Consider the following 23,952-nt stretch of genomic DNA (forward strand, 5'->3'; position numbering starts at 1 on the left):
ATTCTTGTGAGGACCCTAGCAGCTGCATTTTGCACCAGCTGCAATTACTGGGTCAGAGACAAGAGCAGACCCGCATAGAGTGAGTTACAGAAATCAATTGTGGAGGTGACCATTGGATGAATCACCATAGCCCAGTGCTTGGAGGACAGATAAGGTGCTAATAGCCTTGCCTGATGAAGATGGAAAAATGTCTGCTGGGCTACCTTCTTGACCTGTGCCTCCATGGACAGTGAGGCATCCAAGGTCACTCCCAAGTTCCTGGCTTGGAGCAAAGTGTTCAGTTGCATCCCAGCCAGGGGATGAAGAGGTGAAAGACCACAGAGGATAGAATTCACTGGTCTTACATGAATGAAGGAGAATCATCAGGGGGAAATGCTGTTTAGAGTGCTACACTTTTCCCCCCAAGTCTACCAGGCTACTTAAATGCAAGCCCTACCCAATTTTGATTTAGGCCTTTAATTGGATTCACTTAAAAGTCATCAGGCCATCTATTGAACATGCTTAAAGACAAGAACTGGCCCAGCTGATCCCCCGGGTTATTTCCAAATACATAATTCTATCCAACTTGCCTTTCATATTTCTTTTTTTTTTATAATTTTATAATTTATTATTATATAAAGCATTTACAGAAAAGTAAAAGAGAAAAAAAAGCGACCAGCTGATATGGTTTGCTATCCTATTTTAACATACATATTCAGTTCCCATCACATATTAATCCTAATCTAGAAGTTTTTACCATCTTTCTTAGCAAAATGATTGTTAATACATATGAGAGTATAATCTGTTATAAGAATATATTCTATTATTATCTTAAGTGATATAAAGTCGGTCCCCTTCATATATTGGCCCTGACCTAAGAGTTACTACTGCTGTCTTGTTAATACATATGAAGTATAGTTTGCCGTCCTCTTTTAGCATACATATTAGCATACATATTCAGTTCCCATCACTTATTGATCCTGATCTAGAAGTTATTACCATCTTTCTTAGCAGAGTAATTGTTGATACATATGAGAGTATAATCTATTATAAGAATATATTCTATTATTGTCTTAGGTAATATAAAATCAGTTCCCTTCATATATTGGCCCTGACCTAAAAGTTACTGCTGCTGTCTTTCCCACAGGAAACCAGGAGAATGCTCCACTGTTCATCACATCCTTCAGGTGGTCGCAGAAAATGAAATTGTATTTTTTTCCATAGTGTCGCCTGATGATTCCTGTATAGAGTATTTCTGTTGGCCCTTCTGTCAGGGCCAAAGAAGTCTCTTGCTTGATTCTTGCTTGCAGTTGCCTTTAAGTAGGCTCTGTATACTTTGTCAATCCGGATCTCTTCCTCTGGTCACACAGAGATATCTCCTGATAGCTTCCTGCGTGCTGTCGCCTTTGAATAGACTCTATTTATTTTGTTGATCCAAATCACTTCCTGCTCTAAATAGACTTCCAGGTTTTCGGTGCTTTCCTTCCTTAAATCTGTTTTCCCAAGTTCTTCCAAGGTGCTTTTGATTTTTACGTCCCTAGCTCTCTCCCCTTCCTGTTGATTAACTTCCAGACATTGAATTCTCGTTTGAAGTATTGTTGGCTGAGTTGTGTTTTCATCAGCTGTTTTTTCCAAACCATCGGTTCTGTCTAAAAGCTCTTTCTTAGTCTTTTGGATTTCCTTTTCCACCTTGTTGACTGCTTTCAGTATCTTTGAGTTCCCTTCGCATAACAAATGGAAAAGCTGTGCCTTAGTTAATTTTTCCATAGTTCTAGGCAGTCACAAATTATAAACAGAAAGTCTCGTGAGGTCTCGCGGGAGCTCGAGCGATCCAAAATTATCAGTTTGTCGATCTCCGTATAAAGTCAGCATCCCCCACTGAACTCTCTCCAACAAATCTTTAAAGTCTCTCTTTTCTTTAAGCTCTCTTTGTTTGATTAATGAGTGTGATTAGCTGGGAGCTCCCACTCAACGAAAGGATTAACTTGTAAATTGGTTGAGGAAGGGGGGAAGGGCTTGTGGGGAAAAAAAAAGGAAAACCAGAAAACTCACAGTCTTTACTGTTGCAGACTTCGGCTCCTGTCAGTCTGGTAAAAGATGATCTGGGAAGAATGTAGGGTCAGCTGGTCGTTTCAGGCTTAGAAAGTTATTTACGACAAGGGCGCCATCATGACCTTGAGCACATGCTGCGGCGATCCGGAGAACTCAGTCTCCACGGATCTGTAGGACCCTCAGGATGCCGTTCTCGGTTCCTGGGGCAACCGGCGAGCAAGATTTGCATATCTGCTCAGGTCTGCCAGGTGCGATTGCTCCTGACCCTCAGCATGGCTTAAGAGCCGGGCAGAAACCCAGCTAGTATGGCGCCATCTTCAGTCGTTCTCTTACCTTTCATATTTCTAATGTTTTCTTCAATCATAAACCCTAGCTAAAATATATGCTGATATTATTTCTGGAAGACTGGCAGGTAACTAGCATACTTATTGGCAGTGAAAGGCTCGTAAAGGAAACAAAGAAAAGATGCATGCCCAGTGTCTATGCCAATGGATGTTTATGGCTTTGGTAATTTCTGAAAAAAGAAATGTGTGTAGTTTTTCTGGAAAATTAATTTACATACGTGGTTGGAATTTTAACTCTCCATTAGGTTTTGAAGGAGGAAGTCCTTGCTGTAACTTCTTGAGTTCCATCTGTTGTACAGCCTGTTGGATGATGACAAATAAGTAATGTGAGGTTGGAAATCTGCTAACCCAACTGTAACAGAACTATCCTTTCATACAACACAGCTAGATTCTATTTAACTCTGTTATTAAGTCAGAGTGGAAACTTGAACTGTATTATTAGTATGCCTAAAGAAAATATTTGTTTATACCACAACAAAAGTAATTCAGATTCTCAGGAAGATGAACAAATCAGGCTGCTGTTCACAAAGTATTGGAAGAAGGTATGCAGATATCAGCATGTTCAGTGAGATCAGCAACACAGGAAACTGGGAGTAACCCAAACAGAGCATAACAGAAAGGTAGCATTGAAACAGGAGAAATAAAGTACAACATGAAGAACTTGATTACCTGTGAGAAAGGTGGATTACAAATGAATTAAATAGATGAAATGGAATTTACAGAAAGAACTCAACTCAGTATTTCAGCTTTCTTATCCTTGCATCAATTCAGTTTTTATTGCCTGGAATACCTACTACATATTGACTAGTACTTGTCCGTTACAGTTCCACCGCTGATATACTATGCAAAACTACTGATTGCCCCTTTCTTACAGTGAATTGAGTTTTTGAAGTTGCAAGAATCCTTGCATTCACAGTAACTGTACCTGCTGGAGTTCTTGTCTCTGAGCTTGAAGATGGTCTTGCTGCAGCTCAAGTTCTTCCTTTTGTCTTTGAAGTTCTTCTGCTTTCTTTTGCAGTTCATCTTCTTGCTGGAAAATGTGACTTTCAAATTCCTTCAGCTCCTCTTCAGTGAAGAGCTGTTGTTGGTCAAGAGTCTTTAAAAAACAACAGCTAAACTTACAGATGGCTCTCAGTGTAAAAAGGGAAGGCATAATAAAAGCAAAGCACACTAGAGATCGACATAGCCAAACTGGCTTCCAATGCACATTTATGATGACAGAGTTATTTGTGAAAACTTCATACTATTTCAGGGCATGAGTACACTAGCCATTTTTTTCCCAGAAGGAGGAGCAATTTTGTTTGCCATTATCTGGACAGCAGCATGGCTTTAAAATATCAAATTGCAGTCACTCTTCTTGTTGAAAAAGCTGCTGATAAAGTTTCTACCACAGCAGGCACTAGCATTTCCCCAAAAGTGAATCCACCAGGGAAAGGGAGCTTCAGTCTTGCTACTCTTGCCCTCAGTTCACAAATCATTATGCAAAGTTTTCCTAATTCCAAACAAACAATTGGAACTGTCAGGCAGGAATGCACTGGAGCTCTCTTGCATGGAATGTATCTCCCCCCCCCCCCGAACTCCCACTAAGGACTCAGGAAACTGGACATGCACAGGAGTGGTGCCTGCAAATGTATTGTGCTTGTTGTAGCAAGCTTCACTTCTTTGTACTCTTTCCTATTGTTAAGGACAGAGCTCTACAGACATCTTCTACAGAGAGAGTACTATTTAGGAAAATGTTTCCAAATACACAAAGTGTACAAAGGATTCAGGGAGAACAGCATAAACTCTGCTACACAAGTAAAGGGATTTATTTAAAAAATAAAAAAGTATTCTCATTCAGTGGCAATTCCTGACTTGGATTCAGTGGAGTGTATTTGCGAGAAGGATTTCCACCCAAGGAAAACAACTCTCTCATCTCCTTCCTGCTGCAGGTCAAAATGCCCCCTGAAATTCTGCGTCCTCCAACCCCAATCAGCAATTGGGAGGGGCATTTCAGGCTAAAGGGGAGGGAGGCAAAACACTGATGCTCTGTGGGTGGTCTTCATCCAAGGTTACACTCCACTGGATCCAAGCCTAAGTTTGTCCTTTATTCAGAAATATCTATGGCTGAATGTCTCCACTGTTCCAAGCATCAGGAAAAATAGAAATACTGTCCCAACAAAGGGATTGTGCACAGCATTCCTGGGCTCTGTTCACAGTTTATTTTGATAAAACTATTAATAATGACACACAAGGAAAGAGGAAAACAAAACCAGAACTTCAAGCCAAATAAGTTACTTGGTGATTCTATCAGGCTTGTAGTTGTAGCATGTTTCACTCGAAAAATATTATTACCTCCCAGCTGTCTGGCTCCAAAAACTCTCTTTTCTCTGTAGCTCTCAAGAATTCCTCCAAAGTTACTAACCGGTCTCTATTGATGTCAACCTTTCAAAAGACATACAAGCAGATAAATACTTTAAGCTAGCGATCCCCAACCTGTGGCCCACGGACCACATGTGGTCCCTCGACTACTTGGAGGTGGGCCGCAAAGGACGCCTTCTTCCCCCCCCGGCCCTTTACTTCATCCCCCCCGGCCCTTTACAACACACTTCGGGTGTCATTGTCTCCCATCACTCCCAGATGGGACTATCTCATTGCAGAGAAACAAACTCAGGGTTCCCATTGATTTGTCATTGTCATGAGTTAAAATTTCCATGAAAATAAAATGTTCCTTATGTTCATTGTTGTGGCGTGTCTGTATCTTATTTTGAAGGGATGTTTAAACATTACCATAGCGATCAGAGAGCGTTAGGGCAGTGGTTGAGAGTAGAGGAGTAAACTACCCCCCCACACCGGGCCTCAGTAAAAGGCATTGAGTGGTCCCTGGTGATAAAAAGGTTGGGGACCACTGCTTTAAGCCACTATAGCTTCATTTATACTCAACTTGACCTAACATACTTTCATAGAAAATTTATGGGGGGGGGGGGGAAATAATAGCATACTGAGAAACACATCCCTACTTTGTAGATAGGCAAACACTACTCTAATGCTGCCTATTTTTAAAGAGGACAAACAGCAGACAGTATAACACTGCACTGCTTTTAAACTATAGACCAGTGGTTCCCAACCTGCGGGCCGCGGCCCAGTGCCGGACCGCGAAGGCCATAGCGCCGGGCCGCGGCTCATTCTCCCCGCCCCCCCCCACAGTAAAAAACTTCCCAGGCTGCAAGCTTGCGGCCCGGGAAGCTTCTTACTGCGGGAGGGCGGGGAGAGGGAATCAGGGCCGGGCGCGGCACACGGCCAGATGCATGGGCGCGGCCCGCAGGTGCGGCCCGAAGCGTGGGCGCGGCCCGCAGGCGCGGCCCGATGCTTTGCCGGTCCCCAACCTCAGAAAGGTTGGGGACCACTGCTATAGACCTTCCACACGAGTGGAAGAAGGACTCCTCAAAGGCTTAAAACCACTGCTTCCTTCTATCCTGCTCTCAACTTAAAATGGCTTCTGATAGCCAACAAGAAGTGTTTTATACTGCTGACATAATCCTAAAAAGAAAATCTCACATCGTGGCACACAGGAGAAACTTGTGCCTCTTACATTCAGAATGAACAATAGAAGCTTTCCTCTTCCATCCTGGGAACTCAAAATAAAATCAAGGGGAGAAATAGGTTCTCCCCAAAACGCAAACCAGGCTCAAATCAAAACTGGAACTTTTTGAAGAACTTGTTTTGCTACTATCTACAAATATTAAAAAACACACCAATGTGAATAAATTTGCCTAGTCAAGAGTGCTGTTTTTAAGCCCCAATGTTTCATTTGTGGTTTGGGGGCATTCAATGATGAACTTGAAGCACTTGAAGGCTGGTAACAGATTAGAAGTTGAGAGCAATTTCATTAATATATAGACCTCCCACCTCATTCATTACATGCTCTCTCATTCGGAGCCTTTCCTCTTCCATTTCTACCATGTCATCTTCTTCATTTTTGGGATCATAGACTTTCTCTAGCTAAAACAGAACAAACAATACACTTTAAATTATTTTGTATTCTATATTCAGGTTTATTATTTCATTCACCACTGATAACATAACAAATTATCAGAAGTCCATGATTATTCTGTTAATACAACCAATAGAATATCTAGATGCCAAAATTACCAGGAAATTTATACATTACTGATAAGCATGAACAGAATACCCACGTAAACCTCCCTTGAATTCAAAAGATTTTTCCTGTCAAGAAGACTAGAGATGTAAATATTAGCTAAATGTTTGTCTATGAAAAATCTCTTTCTCAACACATACACACAGATTTGAAAAAAATCTACAGACAGTGATTCTCATGGGACACATACTTGGCTCTGGAGCTACTTGTTCAGGGCCACCTCCCTCCCTTGCAAACACACACATGCACAGAGAAAGAGAGATGCCCATCCCTTCCCCCCCTTACCTGTTCATTTCACAACCTCCTCCTTGGTCCCTTGCAAACACACACAGACATACAGAGAGTCTCTTCCCCCCTTACCTGTTGGTTTTCCAACCTTCCTACCTCCACACACACACTCCCTTCCCATTTCCACTCCACTTTCTGCTCACCTTGGCCTCGGGCCCCCACTGCGCATGCAGCGGCTGGCATGGGCGCTGCCAAGGCCTAGGGGGCAGGAGAGCCACTGTCTTGGCCCCCACTGCACATGCAGAGGCTGGCTAGGCCCCCAGGACCGGGGCAGCTGCTGCCTTGACCCCCACTGTGTGCGCAGTAGCTGGCTAGTAGCTGGCCACTGCCAAGGCCTCAGGGGCAGGACAGGGCAGCCACTGCCTCAGCCCCCGCTGTGCACTCAGTGGCTGGCTAGGCCTCCAGGCCTGCCGTGGCCACTGCTAAGGCCTCATGGGCAGGGCAGCTGCTGCCTCAGCCCCCTACATCTTCTAGTGCATTCCAGGGGCAGGACTACAGAAGTCATGCTCATATTCATTTCCATTTGATGAGCCATGCCAGATGTGTCCCACATCAAAAACAATCTTGGGAAATGGTGCATGTATCTTATTTTTCAATCTACCCATAAGCATCTGAAGAAATAAGCTCTAGTTCATGTAAGAACGTGCTGAAATCAGATCTTATTAGGCTTTCAGGTTCCCATGCTTGACAGCAAGATAGTAAGCAAGCAAACTTCCCCTCCATCCCATAAAAATCCGCAGCTTTGTTGCACTGATCGTACTGATGCCAGGAACCATGACCCAATGCTGGAGTCACTGTGGTCATGTTGGTTAGCATCTCAGTACTGCTTAGCATCTCTTGGCTTATGGATCTCCCAACTCAGAAAGAACTGGAGTAGGTATATGCATATAGTGGCAGGAATTGAAAGGTTTTCAAATAGCCTTCTTCTGAGTTTTTAAAGGAGTTTAAAGCCCACAGAATTGTAAAAAACAGGAGTTTTGTCATAGCAGCTATGCAGAATATTCTTAATATTGTCAAAAACTCCTCTGCTACTCTCCTGCTTTACTGCAGGCTGCTGTGTTTAGTCTCATACACCTCTTCAATTGCGCAGAAAATTACTAATTTTCCTGCATTTTTTATAGAGAGGAAACTTCAAAATCATCACATAACAAATAGGAAAAACCTGCACTATTATGGATATGATCATTGAAGAAATCGGTAGGCATAGGACACCAGAAGCTCTACCCCAGCAACCCACACATTTAGGCTACACTAGCTTAGAGGGACATTGTTTATTTTCTTTGAATGTGTCAAGGGACTTCAGCAGTTCTGTAAAACTCCAGTTAGATATATTTACCTCTTTAGTAAACAGGGCTTCCAATTCCTGCTCATCTAGAAAACCATCGTTGTTGACATCTATAAAAAAATTAAGTACGTACAAATATAAATTCACAGCTCAACATGTCAGAGACAACTGCCTACAATAGTAACTCTTAGCATCTGTAATATAAAGTGGGACAGTGAAATTTCTCATTCATTGTCTGGTAACTGTAAAGGCTCTGCTGACAGATATACGAAAGAACAACCAATGAACCCCCAAAGTGAATAAATGACAGAGTACCTTACTCTAAAGAAAGGCTTTAAGAAAAAAGTTAAGAAAGGAGTTAAAAAAACAGCTAGCTGAATAAAAAATATGGATAAAATTATGCAGTTATTTTAAGCTGCTGCTTAAAATATGAGAACTTGTAGCAGCTAGTGAAACTATAGGCAGTCCTGGCAAATAGACAAGGAAGAAATGGAGGTAGTGACAGATTTTATTTTCCTGGGCTCCAAAATCACTGCAGATGGGGATTAAAAGATGCTTGCTCCTGGGGAGGAAAGCTATAGCAAATCTAGATAGCATCCTAAAAAGCAGAGACATCACCCTGCCAACAAAAGTGTGTCTAGTCAAGGCTATAGACTTCCCAGTTGCAATGTATGGCTGTGAAAGTTGGACCATAAGGAAGGCCGAGCATCAAAGAATTGAGGCCTTTGAACTCTGGTGCTGGAGAAGACTCTTGCGAGTCCCTTGAACTGCAAGGCAAACAAACCAGCCAGTCCTAGAGATCAGCCCTGACTGCTCTTTAGAAGGCCAGATCCTGAAGATGAAACTCAAATACTTTGGCCACCTCATGAGAAGGAAGGACTTCCTGGAGAAGAGCCTAATGCTGGGAGTGATTGAGGGCAAAAGAAGAAGAGGACAACAGAGAATGAGGTGGCTGGATGGAGTCACTGAAGCAGTCAGTGCGAACTTAAATGGACTCCAGGGAATGGTAGAGGACAGGAAGGTATGGAGGATCATTGTCCATAGGGTCATGATAGGTTGGACATGACTTTGCACCTAACAACAACAACCTTCACACAGCTAATTCACTGGATGGTGCTGATAGTGACTACCTTAAATAGAGATAAACCAGATCCATGGAGGATAAGTCCATTAATCCTATCAGCCATAATGTCTGAATGTCACCTCCATGTTTTCAGGAACTGTCAGAATATCATTTGCTGAAGGACAGTAGCAAGCAGATGCACCCAATCCATAGGCCCCCTGTGGGTATCTGATTTGCCATTGAGATGAGCCATTGGTATGGTCCAGCAGGGCTCTTATGTTCTTAATACACACACTTAAAAAATGTATACACTTTCTTTTCTGTATGAAAGAAAGCAGAGACTTTGAAAATCCTGGTCTCAAAATTCCCACTGTCCCTAAATGGGACTGTAAACCAACAAAATGCTCATCTTAATAAACAAATGACATTTGGACACCTTTTAAAACTCACAAAACTGTCAGGTGGTCTGTGGAGTGAATGTGGCAAAGGAGGGAGTACTTGCTACAAACTGCCTCATGACCACCACCCCAAAAGTAATTCCCAAAAGAATCAATGGAAACCACTGCCTGGTATTTTTTAAAAATATATAGGAAGCAGTTTAACAGTAAATAACATCAAAATGAACATCCACTCAGTTTGGCGTTAATTTCTAAAGCACTCAGATAAACACTGGCTGGGTAAGAAATGCCAAGTGGAAATACAGGAACAAAGCAACTAGTTCTATAGGCTTATATGAGTTTTCCATCCTTAAAGGTAGAGGTATCCCCTGTGCAAGCACCGGGTCATGTCTGACCCTTGGGGTGACGCCCTCTAGTGTTTTCATGGCAGATTCAATACAGGGTGGTTTTCCAGTGCCTTCCCCAGTCATTACCGTTTACCCCACAGCAAGCTGGGTACTCATTTTACTGACCTCGGAAGGATGGAAGGCTGAGTCAACCTTGATCCAGTTGCTGGGATCGAACTCCCAGCCTCATGGGCAGAGCTTTCAGACTGCATGTCTGCTGCCTTACCACTCTGCGCCACAAGAGGCTCTTTTCCCTCCTTAGGATATCATTTTTCAGCTTAAAATCACAGCAACACTGAAGATCAACTGCATTATTCAAAACAGTACATAAATCACCCTGGCTTTATTTAGTATTCCCTTCCCTTACAGGGAACTAGTCTTTCAAAATCAAATCCTATCTGACGAAGGAAGCTTCAATTCTCAAAAGCTTGTATCCTGAAAACCTTATGGGCCCCGTTATGCCAAATGCGTGTCTGTAAGGACACGTATCTAAATTTAGTTGTGGGGAATCAGCTAGTAGAGCCAGCAAGAGGCAGCGTAGCATAACGTGGGACCTTGTATTGCACAGTTTACTGGCTAATTACGTCACTGAGATAGAACCAAGGCAGACAATGATCTAAACATGAAAGGATTTTATTAACACACACTAATTAGACAAAAGACAACACATGCACACTCTAGCATAGAAATGTACATTCCTAGCCACTAGTACACAAGCAAAAGGCTTATAGGGGAGGAACCTATACTAAGGGTTGATTGGAAGTGATATCTACCTGTCTTCTGGGAGTTCCGGAGGTCCAGGGAAGCAATTTGGGGCGACGGATGAGGGACCAAGATGAACGTCGGACAGAGTTTCTGTAGCCTGGAAACTGACTGCACTTTGTGGCTGTGGGAGCCCAATATTTAAAGGAAATTTGTGGCCTGAGGTTACAGGGGGCTGATCCTGCCTTGTCCAGGGCTTGGACAAAGAGTTTGATGGCTGGGGCCAGGTCTCAACAAAGAAATGGGTTGTTGAGACAAAGAAACTAGCTGCTGGGAATATGAAGAAATATTTCCTGTCTAGAAGGGCTGATGGCCCATTTCTGGCAAATCCTGGGTGATTGCTTGTGCCTGGGGATAGTGGTAAGGGAAAAGACAAAGACCAAATCTTGGATTAGATTTGGTGTTGAAAGAGAGTGGCCAGTTCCCTTTACAAGACAATGTGCTTGGCTGGCTGGAGGGGAGTCTTGGGTGGGGTGCCTTTGTCTCTCTGTACTTGCCAGGTGTGCTGACAAATTCCTCTTTTGTTTGCAAGCAAGTAAGTTGGGAGAAGCCTAACTCCAAGTCCTGCTTCAGAGCAAGAAGTGGGTTTTAGTTGCTCTCCCATTATGCTTTGCAAGGCTTGATCTGGCTTTTCTCTCTCTGGTGCCAGGGTCTGCGCAGGAGTGTCAGGAAGGGTTGACATGGGTGTGCCAGTCTTTGATGGAGGGGTGACAGCCCACGTAACAGCCCCTAAAGTGCAACTACATCAGAATCTAGCTATCCCAGTCCAGTGTATGCTTTGGTAAATAGGACTGGTTTCTCCATTACCAGTGTTCTTAAATCAGGAGAATGAAATACCTGATTATTTCTGAATACCTAGATCATTATGCAGCTCCAATTGCCAATATCTTTCCAGGAGAGATTTCTTACCATGCAACTTGAAAAATGTCTTTGGATCAAAGTCATTAGGATCTAGCCCATCTGCTTCTTCCCATACCTCTTTCAGTTGGTCTTTGCTTCCCTACAAATTGAGAATCAAAATAAGTTCATAAGAATGTCTTTCAATTTGGTGTTAAATACATTTCATCTTTCATCAGAAAGACTCCAAAAATCTACTTAATCCTTTTTTATACACAAGACACATACCACTTTTTATCCAGAGTCCACTGTAATGAAATGCAGTCTGATTTCAGCATCTTTAGTATGAGCTTTTACAACTTCACCAAAAGTATGACAAAATGCAGAATAGATGTCCCACATCTACTGTTAAGAATGATAATTCCACAGTTCTTCCATATTACTGACTCAAGGAAAGGAACCCGATCAGCTATCATTGGCCACAGGAGAGCTATCATTGGCCACACTGAAAATGAGTGAAATTTTCAAATGGAGCAGAAAATGTCTCCCTTACATCCTTCTGGGACAAATTTTCATTAATTTAGATTTTGCCAATGAACAAGAAATGACTCATTGGAAGCCACTAAAATGAGATAGAAATGTTACCCCCCCATAAAAAACCTTGATCTTTCAAATAACTAGTCTTATTAAATCAATGACAATATGCTATAGACTCAATTAGGCCAGCTCCAAATGCATCTGAATGTTTTGTTCCACATATTCTTCTGTATTTTTTATACAATGTAAGTGAAAAGCTGTTCCTACCAGAGAATTTGGTGTGTGTATATATGTATGTATGTGTATACATATACATATACATATACATATACATTTTATAAGTACAAACAGCACTCTTACTGGATGGTTAACTTTGGGGTGATCACCATGCTTTTTCTTCATTTCCTCATACTTAGATTCCTCCACGTGCCTCTTTTCTTCATCCAGTGTTTTTAAGTATTCTCTTCTTTCATGTTCTTTCATCATCTCGTATCTCTTAAACTCATCATGACGGGCCTTGTCATAATTTTCCAAGTCACTTGTGGCCTGCAAATACCAAACTGCTTGTAATGTATGAAGCTAACCATTGCACTTCTACCTCTTTTTTAATATATATTTTAATTTATTTAGAAAGATATGAACAAAGAAAAAGGAATACTGCATATTATTAAATAGTACAAAACTACTACTTAGAAGACTGCAGCAACACTTTTGCTCCCCAAAATGTTCTTGATATATTGAACTACTGGCACATTCTATACCCTTTTCTTCCAATTAACCCAGGAGAAAAACAACAGGTGCAAAATGGTTTATTTTATTTAAACCATATTTTGTACTGACTCTCCATCTAAATTTGAAATACCAACAATAAATGACAGTATTTGGTGAGTTACATACCAGTGTACAGGAAAAATACAGTGATACAAAACAATTAAATATTTAACAATGAAATTAATTGCTTGAACATTGTGTGCCCGTAAATTAAAATTCTCTAGATTGACATTAGGATTCTGTGGATCACTTGCACAACAACCAGCCCCCACCCCAATCTACTGAATACTTCCAATGGCTGGAAAAACATTCGAGACGTAAGAGAGATATCATCTGTATTCCACCCACCCCTCTGAACAGCACCGCTGATCAAGCTTGCATATATCTGGGAACCGAAAATGCTGTGAAACTGCTCACTTCTTAGTCACTCGCTCCTTAGTTTCAAGGCAAGCAATGGCTCCACTTGCAAGCTTGAAGTCCAAAACCTTTATTTTGCATAAATGTATGCAGTGCTGGCAACCAAACATTTACTTTCAGCCCAAGTGTTCCAGAATGATTAACTGTCAAATGAACAAGAAACATACAGTACAGAGATTTCCTGGGGGTATCTAGAGCTATAGTAGTTGTTCAACACAAGCAATGTAACAAAGCTTCTTCACTGGATCCTACTTGAGCATTCTGCCAGCACAGCAATATTTCCATTAGGAGAAGAGGTGGTAGTAATGGAGGTCCCTACCAACTCTATTATTCTATGATAGGTATGCACAGTACCACAAGGGCTTTACCACTTTTTATTGTGAGCATGCAGCCCTCAGAGAGAAGCATCAGAAGTATTCTTTGGCAAAAAGATCCAAACAGCCCAGCAACAAGTGCCAACAGGAGCCAGAAAAGGCAGTTCAACATTGACTAAAGGAACATTTGAAAGGGGGGGGGGGAATCACCCTAAAATATAAAGGATGATTCAATTGGGTAGCTGTGTTGGTCTGAAGCAGCAGAATAAATGTTGAGTCCAGCAGCACTTTAAAGACCAACCAAGTTTTATTCAAGGTATGAGCTTTCGTGTGCACTCCCCCAGATTAAAATGTCTTGGAATGGAAGTAATCAGTTCAGACTTATAAGCAAAGTGGAAGAATAAATTAACATACAGCATATTGAAAATGGTTAATAGATTCCAGAGATAAACAGGAAAGGTGATTCAGGATTAGTTGAGAAGCTTCCTGCTCCCCTATACAAAGAACATTAACAGTCAATACTATAAGAAAACTGTTTCAGGATTTCAGAAGAGTATAGACTGTATTAACAAAATCCAGCAAGCTTTGAAAGGATTAGCATTTAAGCTAATTAATAGGGAGATGTAATTTGTAACCAGTGGGGCTGTGAGTGAACAGCAGAGGCTGTTCTAGTTCAAACATAGCTATGTAATAGGAAAGAAACAAAACAAAGAGAGATGGCTTTCTCTCCTCTACTAAGCCAGCTTTTGGTTGTTTATATGGTAAACAGCTTTGTCACAAAAACAATCTGCACATTAATTTAAATGTATTTGTTCTTTTAAAAGCTATTTAATTGGTTATAGTTAAACAGAGCTAAGAAGAAAACACGTAGGAGGCTTAGTTGGCATAGATCAAAGCAGAACTAGATTTAAAGACTTTAATAAAATCTATGGCTGCTCAAATTGTCACAAGTATGAAAACCACAAGAGGCATTATATAAAAAAACAGACTGCGTTTGAACACAAGTGAATGTCTTCTGTGGCACAATATTGCATACTGAGCCAGATTAGATTCTCAGACAGTGACTTCTGTATAACTGTGAAAGCTATTCAGAGCAGGCCAAGGGGAAAATTAGTCTTTGCTTTGACAAAAATAGCAAGCAAGCATCTGGTAAAATAAATGTTCTTAACACTCACAGTTCTGATCAGCATGTCTAAGTCTTTAGCTTCAAAAGTGTGAGGGTTCTGGTGGTTTAGATGCTCAAACTGCTTAAGAAGAGATTGATGGTCTATGCCAGAATCTGAAAATAATCCACAAGCAAGAAATGTTCAACTGAATACATTTGATATTATTAGTAGTATTATTTTAATTCTATATATACAATACTCCAAATGTCTATACCTGCAAGAGCACAGATATCATACCAACCATCATAGGACAACGTTGTTGAAATGTATAGAGATTACACTGGCCTTCAAAAAAAACTTTCTGGCCACAATTGATACAGTAAATGAACTGGAGGCCTGCTGGCTGTCATTGGAGGTTGTGTTTGATGGATTCAGGCGGCTCTCTTTAACTGAAGTGGACAGGCTGCTGGGGAAGGTTAGGGCGACCACTTGCCCTCTGGATCCCTGTCTGTCCTGGCTCCCTAAGGGAGGTGGGAGGCGGATAGTGGAGCAGCTCAGGGACAGTATCAACTGCAATCCGAGGAGTTCCCTTAAAGAGTGGTTTCTCCACTCCTTAAGAAACCATCGCTGGACCCGCAGGACCCTGCGAGTTACCGACCAGTTGCACATTTAGCGTTTCTGGGGAAGGTAGTGGAACAGGCTGTGATGTACCAGCTCCTGGAAGAAACTTTGGCGCTCGACCCATATCATTCTGGCTTTCGGACAGGCCATAGGGTAGAGACGCTGCTGGTTGCCCTGACGGATGATCTGCGTTGCCAGCTGGATTTGACGTTTGACATGGCCGACCATGAGCTACTAGCACACCGCCTCGCCGGGATGGGGATAAGGGGCACAGCTTTTAGCTGGATACGCTCCTTCCTCCAGAACCGGATCCAGAGCGTGGGAGTTGGGGAGGAGTTATCGGGCCCTTATAGATTCCCTTGTGGAGTCCCTCAGGGCTCGGTACTTTCTCCCATGTTATTTAACATCTTCATGCACCCTCTGGCCCAGCTAGTACGGGGCTTTGGGCTGGGTTGCCATCAATACACTGATGACACCCAGCTCTATCTCCTAATGAACAGCTGCCTGGACTCCCCCCCCCCCTCGGATCCATTTGCCAGATGTTTGAAAGCAGTAGCTGAAAGCAGTCACCTGAAACTCAACCCCACCAAGATGGAGGTCCTGTGGTTGGGTCATAAGGGACCAGGAGAGGAAGCGCGTTTACCTCCTCTGGCTGGGACTCAACTTAGGATCTCGCCCCAAGCCAGGAATTTGGGGGTGACCATTGATGCCTCCTTAACACTCGAGGCTCAAGTCAAGAAGTTAGCAAGCCAGGCTTTTTTCCATCTGTGCCAAGTTTGGCTACTAACACCCTACACCTGTCAGCCGAACACCTGGCCACAGTGATCCATGTGACGGTCACCTCCAGAATATAGATTTCTATAACTCGCTCTACGCTGGCTTGCCCATGTGCTTGATCCAGAAGCTTCAACTGGTGCAGAACACAGCTCCTAGAGTCCTCACAGGTACAACTTGGAGGGCCCATATCCAGCCTGTGCTGAGGCAGCTGCACTGGCTGCTGGTTATTTTTCCAGATCCGGTACAAGGTTTTGGTTTTTACCTTTAAAGCCTTGCTCGGTCTGCGCCCAGCATATTTGAGAGACTGCCTGTCGCTCTATGCCCCCCGCATGGCCTTGTGCTCTGCGGGTACAAATCTATTGGTTGTTCCCAGCCCTAGAGAAGCGCACCTGGCCTCGAACAGGGCCAGGGCCTTTTCAGTCCTGGCCCCGATCTGCTGGAATGAGCTCCCGGATGAGCTGTGGGTGCTCTCAGCATTCCGCAGGGCCTGCAAAACAGAGCTCTTCTGCCAAGTCGTTGGATGAGGCTGGGCCGTAAGGATGATCTGGCCGCCCCTATAGCAGCAGTACTGAAGACCAATTGGCACCCTCTTTCCCCCCACCTAGGATGAGGTATTAGGGTTGGGTTAGTTTAGGCTTGTGTTTTTTGCCACATCTTAGTTTATCGTGTTTAACTTTGTTGATTGTTGTTTCTGTGATTTTAATGTATGGCTTTTATTAGGGTTTTTATCTGCTGTAACTTGCCTCGAGCCTCCGAGGGGAGGTGAGTAACAAATTTTAATAATAATAATAATAATAATAATAATAATAATAATAATAATAATAATAATAATAATAATAATAGATATTTTCACCAACATTATATAACATGTATTTCTAAAACTTCAGCAACTGAAACTCATTTCAAGTTCTGGGAATGGTAGGCACCCTCCACAACCTCCTTCCCTTTCCACCGGACACAAATATCCCCTCCCCCCACACACAGAGTTCCTAAATCACACTAACACCTTTAACTGTGGTTAGGCCAAATGAAGTCCCCCTTTTAACCATGTTGTTCAAAACCAATTTTCAAAAATGGGTTAAGAGGGACCCCTGCTTAATCTTACTTGTGCTTAAAAATTAGTAGTATGAGAAGAGATGAGGGAATTCTCACCCAGAAGGAAAGGGGAGGAAGCATGCTTACTTCCAGTTATGTAACCATGGCTAGGAGTAAATCCCCAACCCCCCAAAAGTACAACTTGGATCTAGCAGGGCATTTTTGGCTCACCTGGTGGAATAAGCTCCCAAAAATATCAGGACCATGATGGAGCTAACACAGTTCTGCAGGGCCTGCAAGATAGAGCTTTTCCACCAGGTATTTGGTTGAGGCCAGCATGACTGGAAGAGCAGAACATCTCATGGGCAAAAACTCTGTAGGCATTTGATGTCAGCTTTTAGTAATTTAAAATTATTTATATGTTTTATTACTATTAATACAGTGTATTTTCCACAATATTGTACACCATCAAGGGTGGCTTATGCATTCAAGTAAATTAATTAATTAATTAATAACATTATAGCTACATCAGAGTCCACAACCTTTTTGAACCTTCAGGCACCTTTCCAAGTCGTACAGTGTGGTGGGCACAGTCACAAAATTACTATTGCAGGAGGTGGAGCCAACCCCAAAATGGCTACCCCAACTTATCTACCACACAGTGAAAATCCCTGTGCAGTGGTGGCAGCTGCTGCCAAAGCAATGTTTTAAAATATCTGTAAGGCTAATCAAATCTTCAACACCCTATCAGAAGTCTTGCTGGCCCAAAGCTCCACCTGGCCATGCCTAGTTTTATAAAACACTTAGGCACCATATTGCAGACCCCTGATCTATATCATATTTTCTCCAAAGCAATTTTATCATGTTTTCAGTGGGTGAACCAGGGCAGTTCTAAATGTTACTGGGTACAAGTTAGACAAAGAAAACAGGTACACCTCCTTTTCCCCCCGCAATGAACACTTTTAAAAGTACGATGCCGTGACATGGAACTACTTCTCCAATGATGCTTTTTTCCATTTGTTATTCTTTGAATATTACAATTGCACAAATATAAGTGTCAATATTCCTTTAACATTTGTTTAATTAATGCCTAGGGATTTTCTAAGATTCCTCCTAAAAAAATTTAACTATGGGCATTTTTTCAAGATGGATTAAAGTGTATGCACTTTAATTGCATAACCAGTATAACAGTTTATATGAAAAACAGAACACAGTTTTATACTAAAATATAATACACCACTGTTATGAATGTTACATGGGAGGATATATTTGCAAGGGCATATTTTAGTTACTGTTTAAATGGAAATTAAAACATCTTTAATCAATCCTGTGGAGCGGATAAAATAAAGCCCAAAGGGCTATTAGGGAGGAGTTAGGGCGGGCTCTGTCCGGGATAAAAACTTGCAGGGGCGAATCAGGAGCCGCCTCACGAGTGCCTATCTAGGGCCAAGCGGCCAATGGGGAGGCGTGCAAAGCTACCAGCTTCCTAACAGCTTCCTACCCCCCTCCAACCCCAGGCCCCTTCCCGCCCCACGTCGCCTGCCCTCTACAAAAACACCCCCCCGGCACACACACTGCGGCATCCAGCCGCTGCCCGCTAACCACCCCACCCTCCCCAGACCCCTTCCCGCCCCGCCGCCACTTCCCGCCACATGAGCACCCCCACACACAAACCCTCCAGCACCCACCGGCCGGCCGCTAACCCCCCCCCTGCCCAGATCCCTTTCTGATCCGCCGCCGCTTCCCGCCACACAAACACCCCCACACACAAACACTCCAGCACCCACCCACCACCCACTAACCTCCCCACCCACCCTAGACCCCTTTCCGACCCGCCACCGCTTCCCGCTACACAAACAGCCACTCAACCACACACTCAACCCACCCGCCACCCGCTAATCCCCCCACCCTCCACAGAACCCTTCTTGACCTGCCATGACACCCCGACAACCACCCGTTGCCTCTCCCCCAGCCCCCGTCCCCGTGCTTCCCAACCCCAGCCCAAGTCACGCTTCCCACAGCCGATCCCCGCTCCCCGCCACCGCACCCACCTTCCGCTGCTCCTCCTGCTCCCTGCCCCTCTCTTCTGTTCTGGCTGCCGTCACCACCAGCCAGTGTGCCCTGCGCACCGGCCAGCATGACCGAAAAGTGAACCAGGCATGCGCAGACTCACGCGTATGCCTGGTTACTCACGCCAACGCCCCGACGCAGCACCGGCACCCCGCCCCCAAGCTGCAGCACACATGCCTGGACTCCTGAGCATGCGTGCTTCCCGTCCCCGTTGCCCGCGCTGCCACCCCCTCCAAGCCGTGCCTTTCTCCAGCAGCTGAACGTGGAGGATAGGAGGACCTCGCCCTATGCCCACACTCTGCCCATTTTAACAAATGGGCTTTTTCCCTAGTTCAACTATATTTTGTTTTAACAACAGAACAAGATGCATACTATACGTTTTATCAATAAGAGACATTTTTGAAACTCCCACAATAATATGAGAAAATTCCCCTAGTTTCTTTCTTTAAGCCAAGACAAGAGATGAATCCCCAATCACTCATTCTATCTGTTTTCTTAAAGCTAGTCTGTCTTGTTCTCCCAGATGTGCAAGCAATGTAAACTGATAAAGGAAAACACAGACACACTCATACCATTCTAATTTTATGCTTGTGATATAAACAAGGGGGAAACAATCATTTGTTGCTTCATACATATTCTGACGAATTTTTACTTTGTGTTCTTACCTTGAAATGAGTCCATTTTGGCTTTAATCAGCATCCTTAATCTTGCAACCTCTTGTCTTTTCAATTCATCCAGTTTTGTTCTCACATGATGGCTGACTAAATCTAGCTCTTTACTCAATTTGCCACTCTGTGAACAAAAGCAATAATCAGACAGACACGACTTTCCTATAAGGTAACTTAGCACAGCCATGCAAAGCTGTTGTATTCCACAAATGATGTGTTGCTAATGGAATAAAATATTAATCCATTTCTTAATATGAACGTAAGTAAATAGTGGGTTCAAATGCTGCAATTCCTCTGCATGAATGGGCTTCCCCCTTAATCACAATTAAGAAAATACAGTTCAACACTCATAACAGCAATGGAATACACAAACTGCACTCCTCCCTTCTAAAGCAAATGAGAAAGCTGTTCATGTAAATCTATCATATTGCATTCCCGCATATTCAAGGAACAGCTTATTTCTACTATACACAGAGAGATATAAACCCGCAGGGTTTATTCATCTGCTAACAGAAGTGTGAACAACTACAAAACCAGGGAGAAGGTGACATAGCAGTATCGTCTAAAGCAGGGGTAGTCAACCTGTGGTCCTCTAGATTAGCGATCCCCAACCTGTGGGCCGCAGATCACATGTGGTCCTTCGACTAATTGGAGGTGGGCCCCGAAGGACGCCTTCTCCCCCCCCCCCCCCCGGCCCTTTACTTCATCCCCCCCGGCCCTTTACAACACACTTCGGGTGTCATTGTTTCCCATCACTCCCAGATGAGACTATCTCGTTGCAGAGAAACAAGCTCAGGGTTCCCATTGATTTGTCATTGTCATGAGTTAAAATTTCCATGAAAAAAAATGTTCCTTATGTTCATTGTTGTGGCGTGTCTGTATCTTATTTTGAAGGGATGTTTAAACATTACCATAGCGATCAGAGAGCGTTAGGGCAGTGGTTGAGAGTAGAGGAGTAAACTACCCCCCCACCGGGCCTCAGTAAAAGGCATTGAGTGGTCCCCGTCGTTGAGTGGTCCCCGGTGATAAAAAGGTTGGGGACCACTGCTCTAGATGTTCATGGACTACAATTCCCACAAGCCCCTGCCAGCGTTTGCTGGCAGAGGCTCATGCGAATTGTAGTCCATGAACATCTGGAGGACCACAGGTTGACTACCCCTGGTCTAAAGAATTACAAGCCATTGAGCAACACATATCTGACATTATAAAAATGTTGTCATGCTAGTACCCAAGGATAGAGCCAGGAATACCCTTAACTTACCTGTGGAAGCACTTGACTTCCCTGAAAGATTTTGTAAGCATGTATCTAATATTCTGAATCATTCAACCACCATGCTGGTCTCTAGAAAGGCTAGAGGCAGCAGCATGAGTCTTTTTACCCCACTGTTCACAAGCAATTACGCTATCATAAAGCAGGACGGACTTGTACTAGGATCCTGTGATGCCCCAGTTTAGTAGGAGACTTCATAACTAGTTCATTAAATTAATGCATATTAAATGGGAGGCCTTCATTTAGCATTATCTTTTCTCACCATCATCCTCCCAGTGGAATTTCATTGTGTTGGGGTGTAGGAAAGCTAAGATTGGTTTACATTAGCTGATGACTATTTGGCGCCTATAAAACCTAGTGTGCCAAAATGAGCCACACCCTTTTGAACACTTTGTTTTGAAAGAAGTATATCAAGTAGTTAGTGGGACCTTGCGTCTGGATGTGAAACCTGTTTCAAGATGACTGGACACATAGGGCAATAAGCCACTTTCTAATGAGTCCAACAAAAAAGAAGTCTATCAATCTCTCATTTTCTCCTGTAAACCCCATTGTGCTTTCAGGCAATAAATCAAGATACCAATTCCTTTCAACTCTCACTGACCAAAAGCCACAGGTAACAGCAATGTCAGAATCAAAGCAACATATTTTAGTGCAATAAACAAGAGAAGAATTCGTTTGCGACTTATTTATCGGTCAGTGTTACAAGAGTTGCTTCCTATCCCTCACGAAAGCTAAAATGATGCTGTTGGCTGAACAATAATGAAATAATCCTGTTGAAAGTTCACAATGAAAAAGAAATAATAAGTACATCACGCTAAAGAGAAAATCATGCAAGTCAAGTATAACTGGAATTGAATCAGTTCATTTCTGTTGAAATTATTGGTCCTCATAATGCTGAAGTTGGTATGTATTTGTCCTTGAGAAAGGAATCAACTCAAACAGAGCATTTACCAGAACTCTAAAGAGACTTGTGATATGCGTGGGTGAAATGTTTTGGGTAACATCCAGGAGTCTACGTAAGAGCTATAGGAACGTATGAAGATTTGACTATTACTTTTGTAAATAAAAAACACAGTTTTTGAAGAACATAACTGAATATGGGCAAGAGGGAATGTGTAAGATTCTTTTCTCTGTGGTTTCGGCTTAAATTTACTCTAAGCCTACTACAGACATCACTTTGGTTTTTACTTAGTTGTTATATTTTGAAACCTCCCCACAGTTCTCTGTGATGTTTGGGTAGTACCTGCTTAGTCAGGTACTTGAGCAGAGATAGCAGCTTCCAGATACCTGGATCCACATGCAGAATAACAGCTTCTGGCTGGCAATACCCACTTAACATAGAATAAGCTAATTTTAAATATTTTGTTCTGCAGAAAACACTTCTGGATAAATACTATGCAAAAATAGCTTTCAGTGCAACCTGCAGGCTTTTAGTATAATCTCCCCCACCCCCAATAAAAGCTGTAGTTTAAAAAAATGGCATGCTTTTAAGCACCATTAAGTATGACAAGCTTCAATGGCAGCAGTTTAAGCATGTCCTTAGCTCTTCCACCGATATCAATGACAACCTAAAAATACTGTAAAAATACTGTACTAACCCTTGCAACTATTAAGATTGGTTGGATGTTGCACGTACCTTTATTTCCTCTATATCAGCTGTCTGCAGCTTCTCTCTGAAATGTTTGTCTGTCTCCAGAACATCTATCACTTGCCGGAGGTATGCATCATAATAAAGCCCAGTATCCTTCAATAAAATAATAAATAAATGCCGGTATAGTAAAGAAATGAGAAACAAACAGAAACCAAGGAGTGTTTGTTTGCCCACAGAGATATTTCAGTATAAATCAGATGATACACTTCCATGAAAACAGTGAAAATAGCAAATTCTGCCAGCTTTCTGATACCAATGTATCACTTGGGCCCATTATGCACGGCCGCCGAAACGGCGATTTCGGGTCACATGGAAAACGCGGAGGGGGAAGACGCGACGCATACCGGTTATGCACGGAACGGGGTGCGACGGCGGCAAAACCCGGAGTGGGAGGTCTCGAGACGTCGATGCGCAGTCCAAAGGAAGCGAGGCTAGCGCGCCGCTGCGTCGGCAAGCTGGCGCCGCGTCGGGCGGCGGAGCCAGGAAGGGCGGAAGCAGGCTGCGCAGGCGCAGTCCTACCGGGTCCGACAGGGACGGGGGGGGTGAACAAGCACCGTAGCCGGCGGCCCCAGAAACACAATGGATAATAGGGTACCGGTGGTGGTGGCCGCACAGGTGGCATCAGCAATCGCTGTCATAGTAGGCGGCGTACACGGTCTAATGCTGGCGACGGGCACAACTGTCCTGCAGCGCGAGCGGCGACGAAGGAAGCGGAGGCGGCGCCGAGCCATGCACTCATGGCGCAGATGGGGAACATGGTGGGGTGCCTCTCTGTCTTGGAGGCGAGGTGCCATCCGCCGGTGGCACGTCCTGTCCGCAATGCGGTTCCCGAGGGTCCGCTGGGCTGAACGGCGGAGCCGAGACTGATGGGAGAACTATGTGACAGCCAGCTGGAGCGACGACCACTGGATCGATAACTTCCGCATGACGCGGAGCACATTCCAGGAGATCGTGACAGCCCTACAGGGGCGGCTGGAGAGACAAGCCACCAACATGAGGATGCCCATCCCCGTGGAGAAACGGGTCGCTATCGCTCTATGGTACTTGGCGACAGGGGACACATATCGAGACGTCGCCCACCAGTTTGGTGTTGGGGTTGCCACGGCGGGGGAGATTATACGGGAGGTGTGCCTGGCGATGGGCGCGTCACGCCGCCTCATGACCACGCCGCAGCTGGTCAACT

The 23,952-nt window shown here is 43.6% G+C and overlaps 1 protein-coding gene across 3 annotated transcripts in view; it reads right to left on the reverse strand.

Annotated features, from left to right (window-relative positions):
* NUCB2 (nucleobindin 2) overlaps positions 1–23,952 on the reverse strand; it is a 56,028-nt gene that overhangs the window by 9,914 nt on the left and 22,162 nt on the right. For 2 of the 3 annotated variants that reach the window (XM_077321629.1, XM_077321630.1), the window contains exons 3-12: positions 22,755–22,862; positions 19,846–19,972; positions 14,747–14,850; positions 12,430–12,615; positions 11,605–11,695; positions 8,138–8,196; positions 6,264–6,356; positions 4,710–4,799; positions 3,301–3,471; positions 2,594–2,675 (exon numbers count right to left, since the gene is read on the reverse strand). In XM_077321629.1, the coding sequence (XP_077177744.1) occupies positions 2,594–2,675; positions 3,301–3,471; positions 4,710–4,799; positions 6,264–6,356; positions 8,138–8,196; positions 11,605–11,695; positions 12,430–12,615; positions 14,747–14,850; positions 19,846–19,972; positions 22,755–22,862 (1,111 nt within the window). Of the gene's footprint in view, positions 1–2,585; positions 2,676–3,300; positions 3,472–4,709; positions 4,800–6,263; positions 6,357–8,137; positions 8,197–11,604; positions 11,696–12,429; positions 12,616–14,746; positions 14,851–19,845; positions 19,973–22,754; positions 22,863–23,952 lie in introns of those variants that run through there. The other variant, XM_077321631.1, reaches the window with a different exon arrangement.

Source organism: Paroedura picta, chromosome 2 (assembly GCF_049243985.1).
Source record: "Paroedura picta isolate Pp20150507F chromosome 2, Ppicta_v3.0, whole genome shotgun sequence".
In the NCBI taxonomy this organism is placed as follows: domain Eukaryota; kingdom Metazoa; phylum Chordata; class Lepidosauria; order Squamata; family Gekkonidae; genus Paroedura; species Paroedura picta.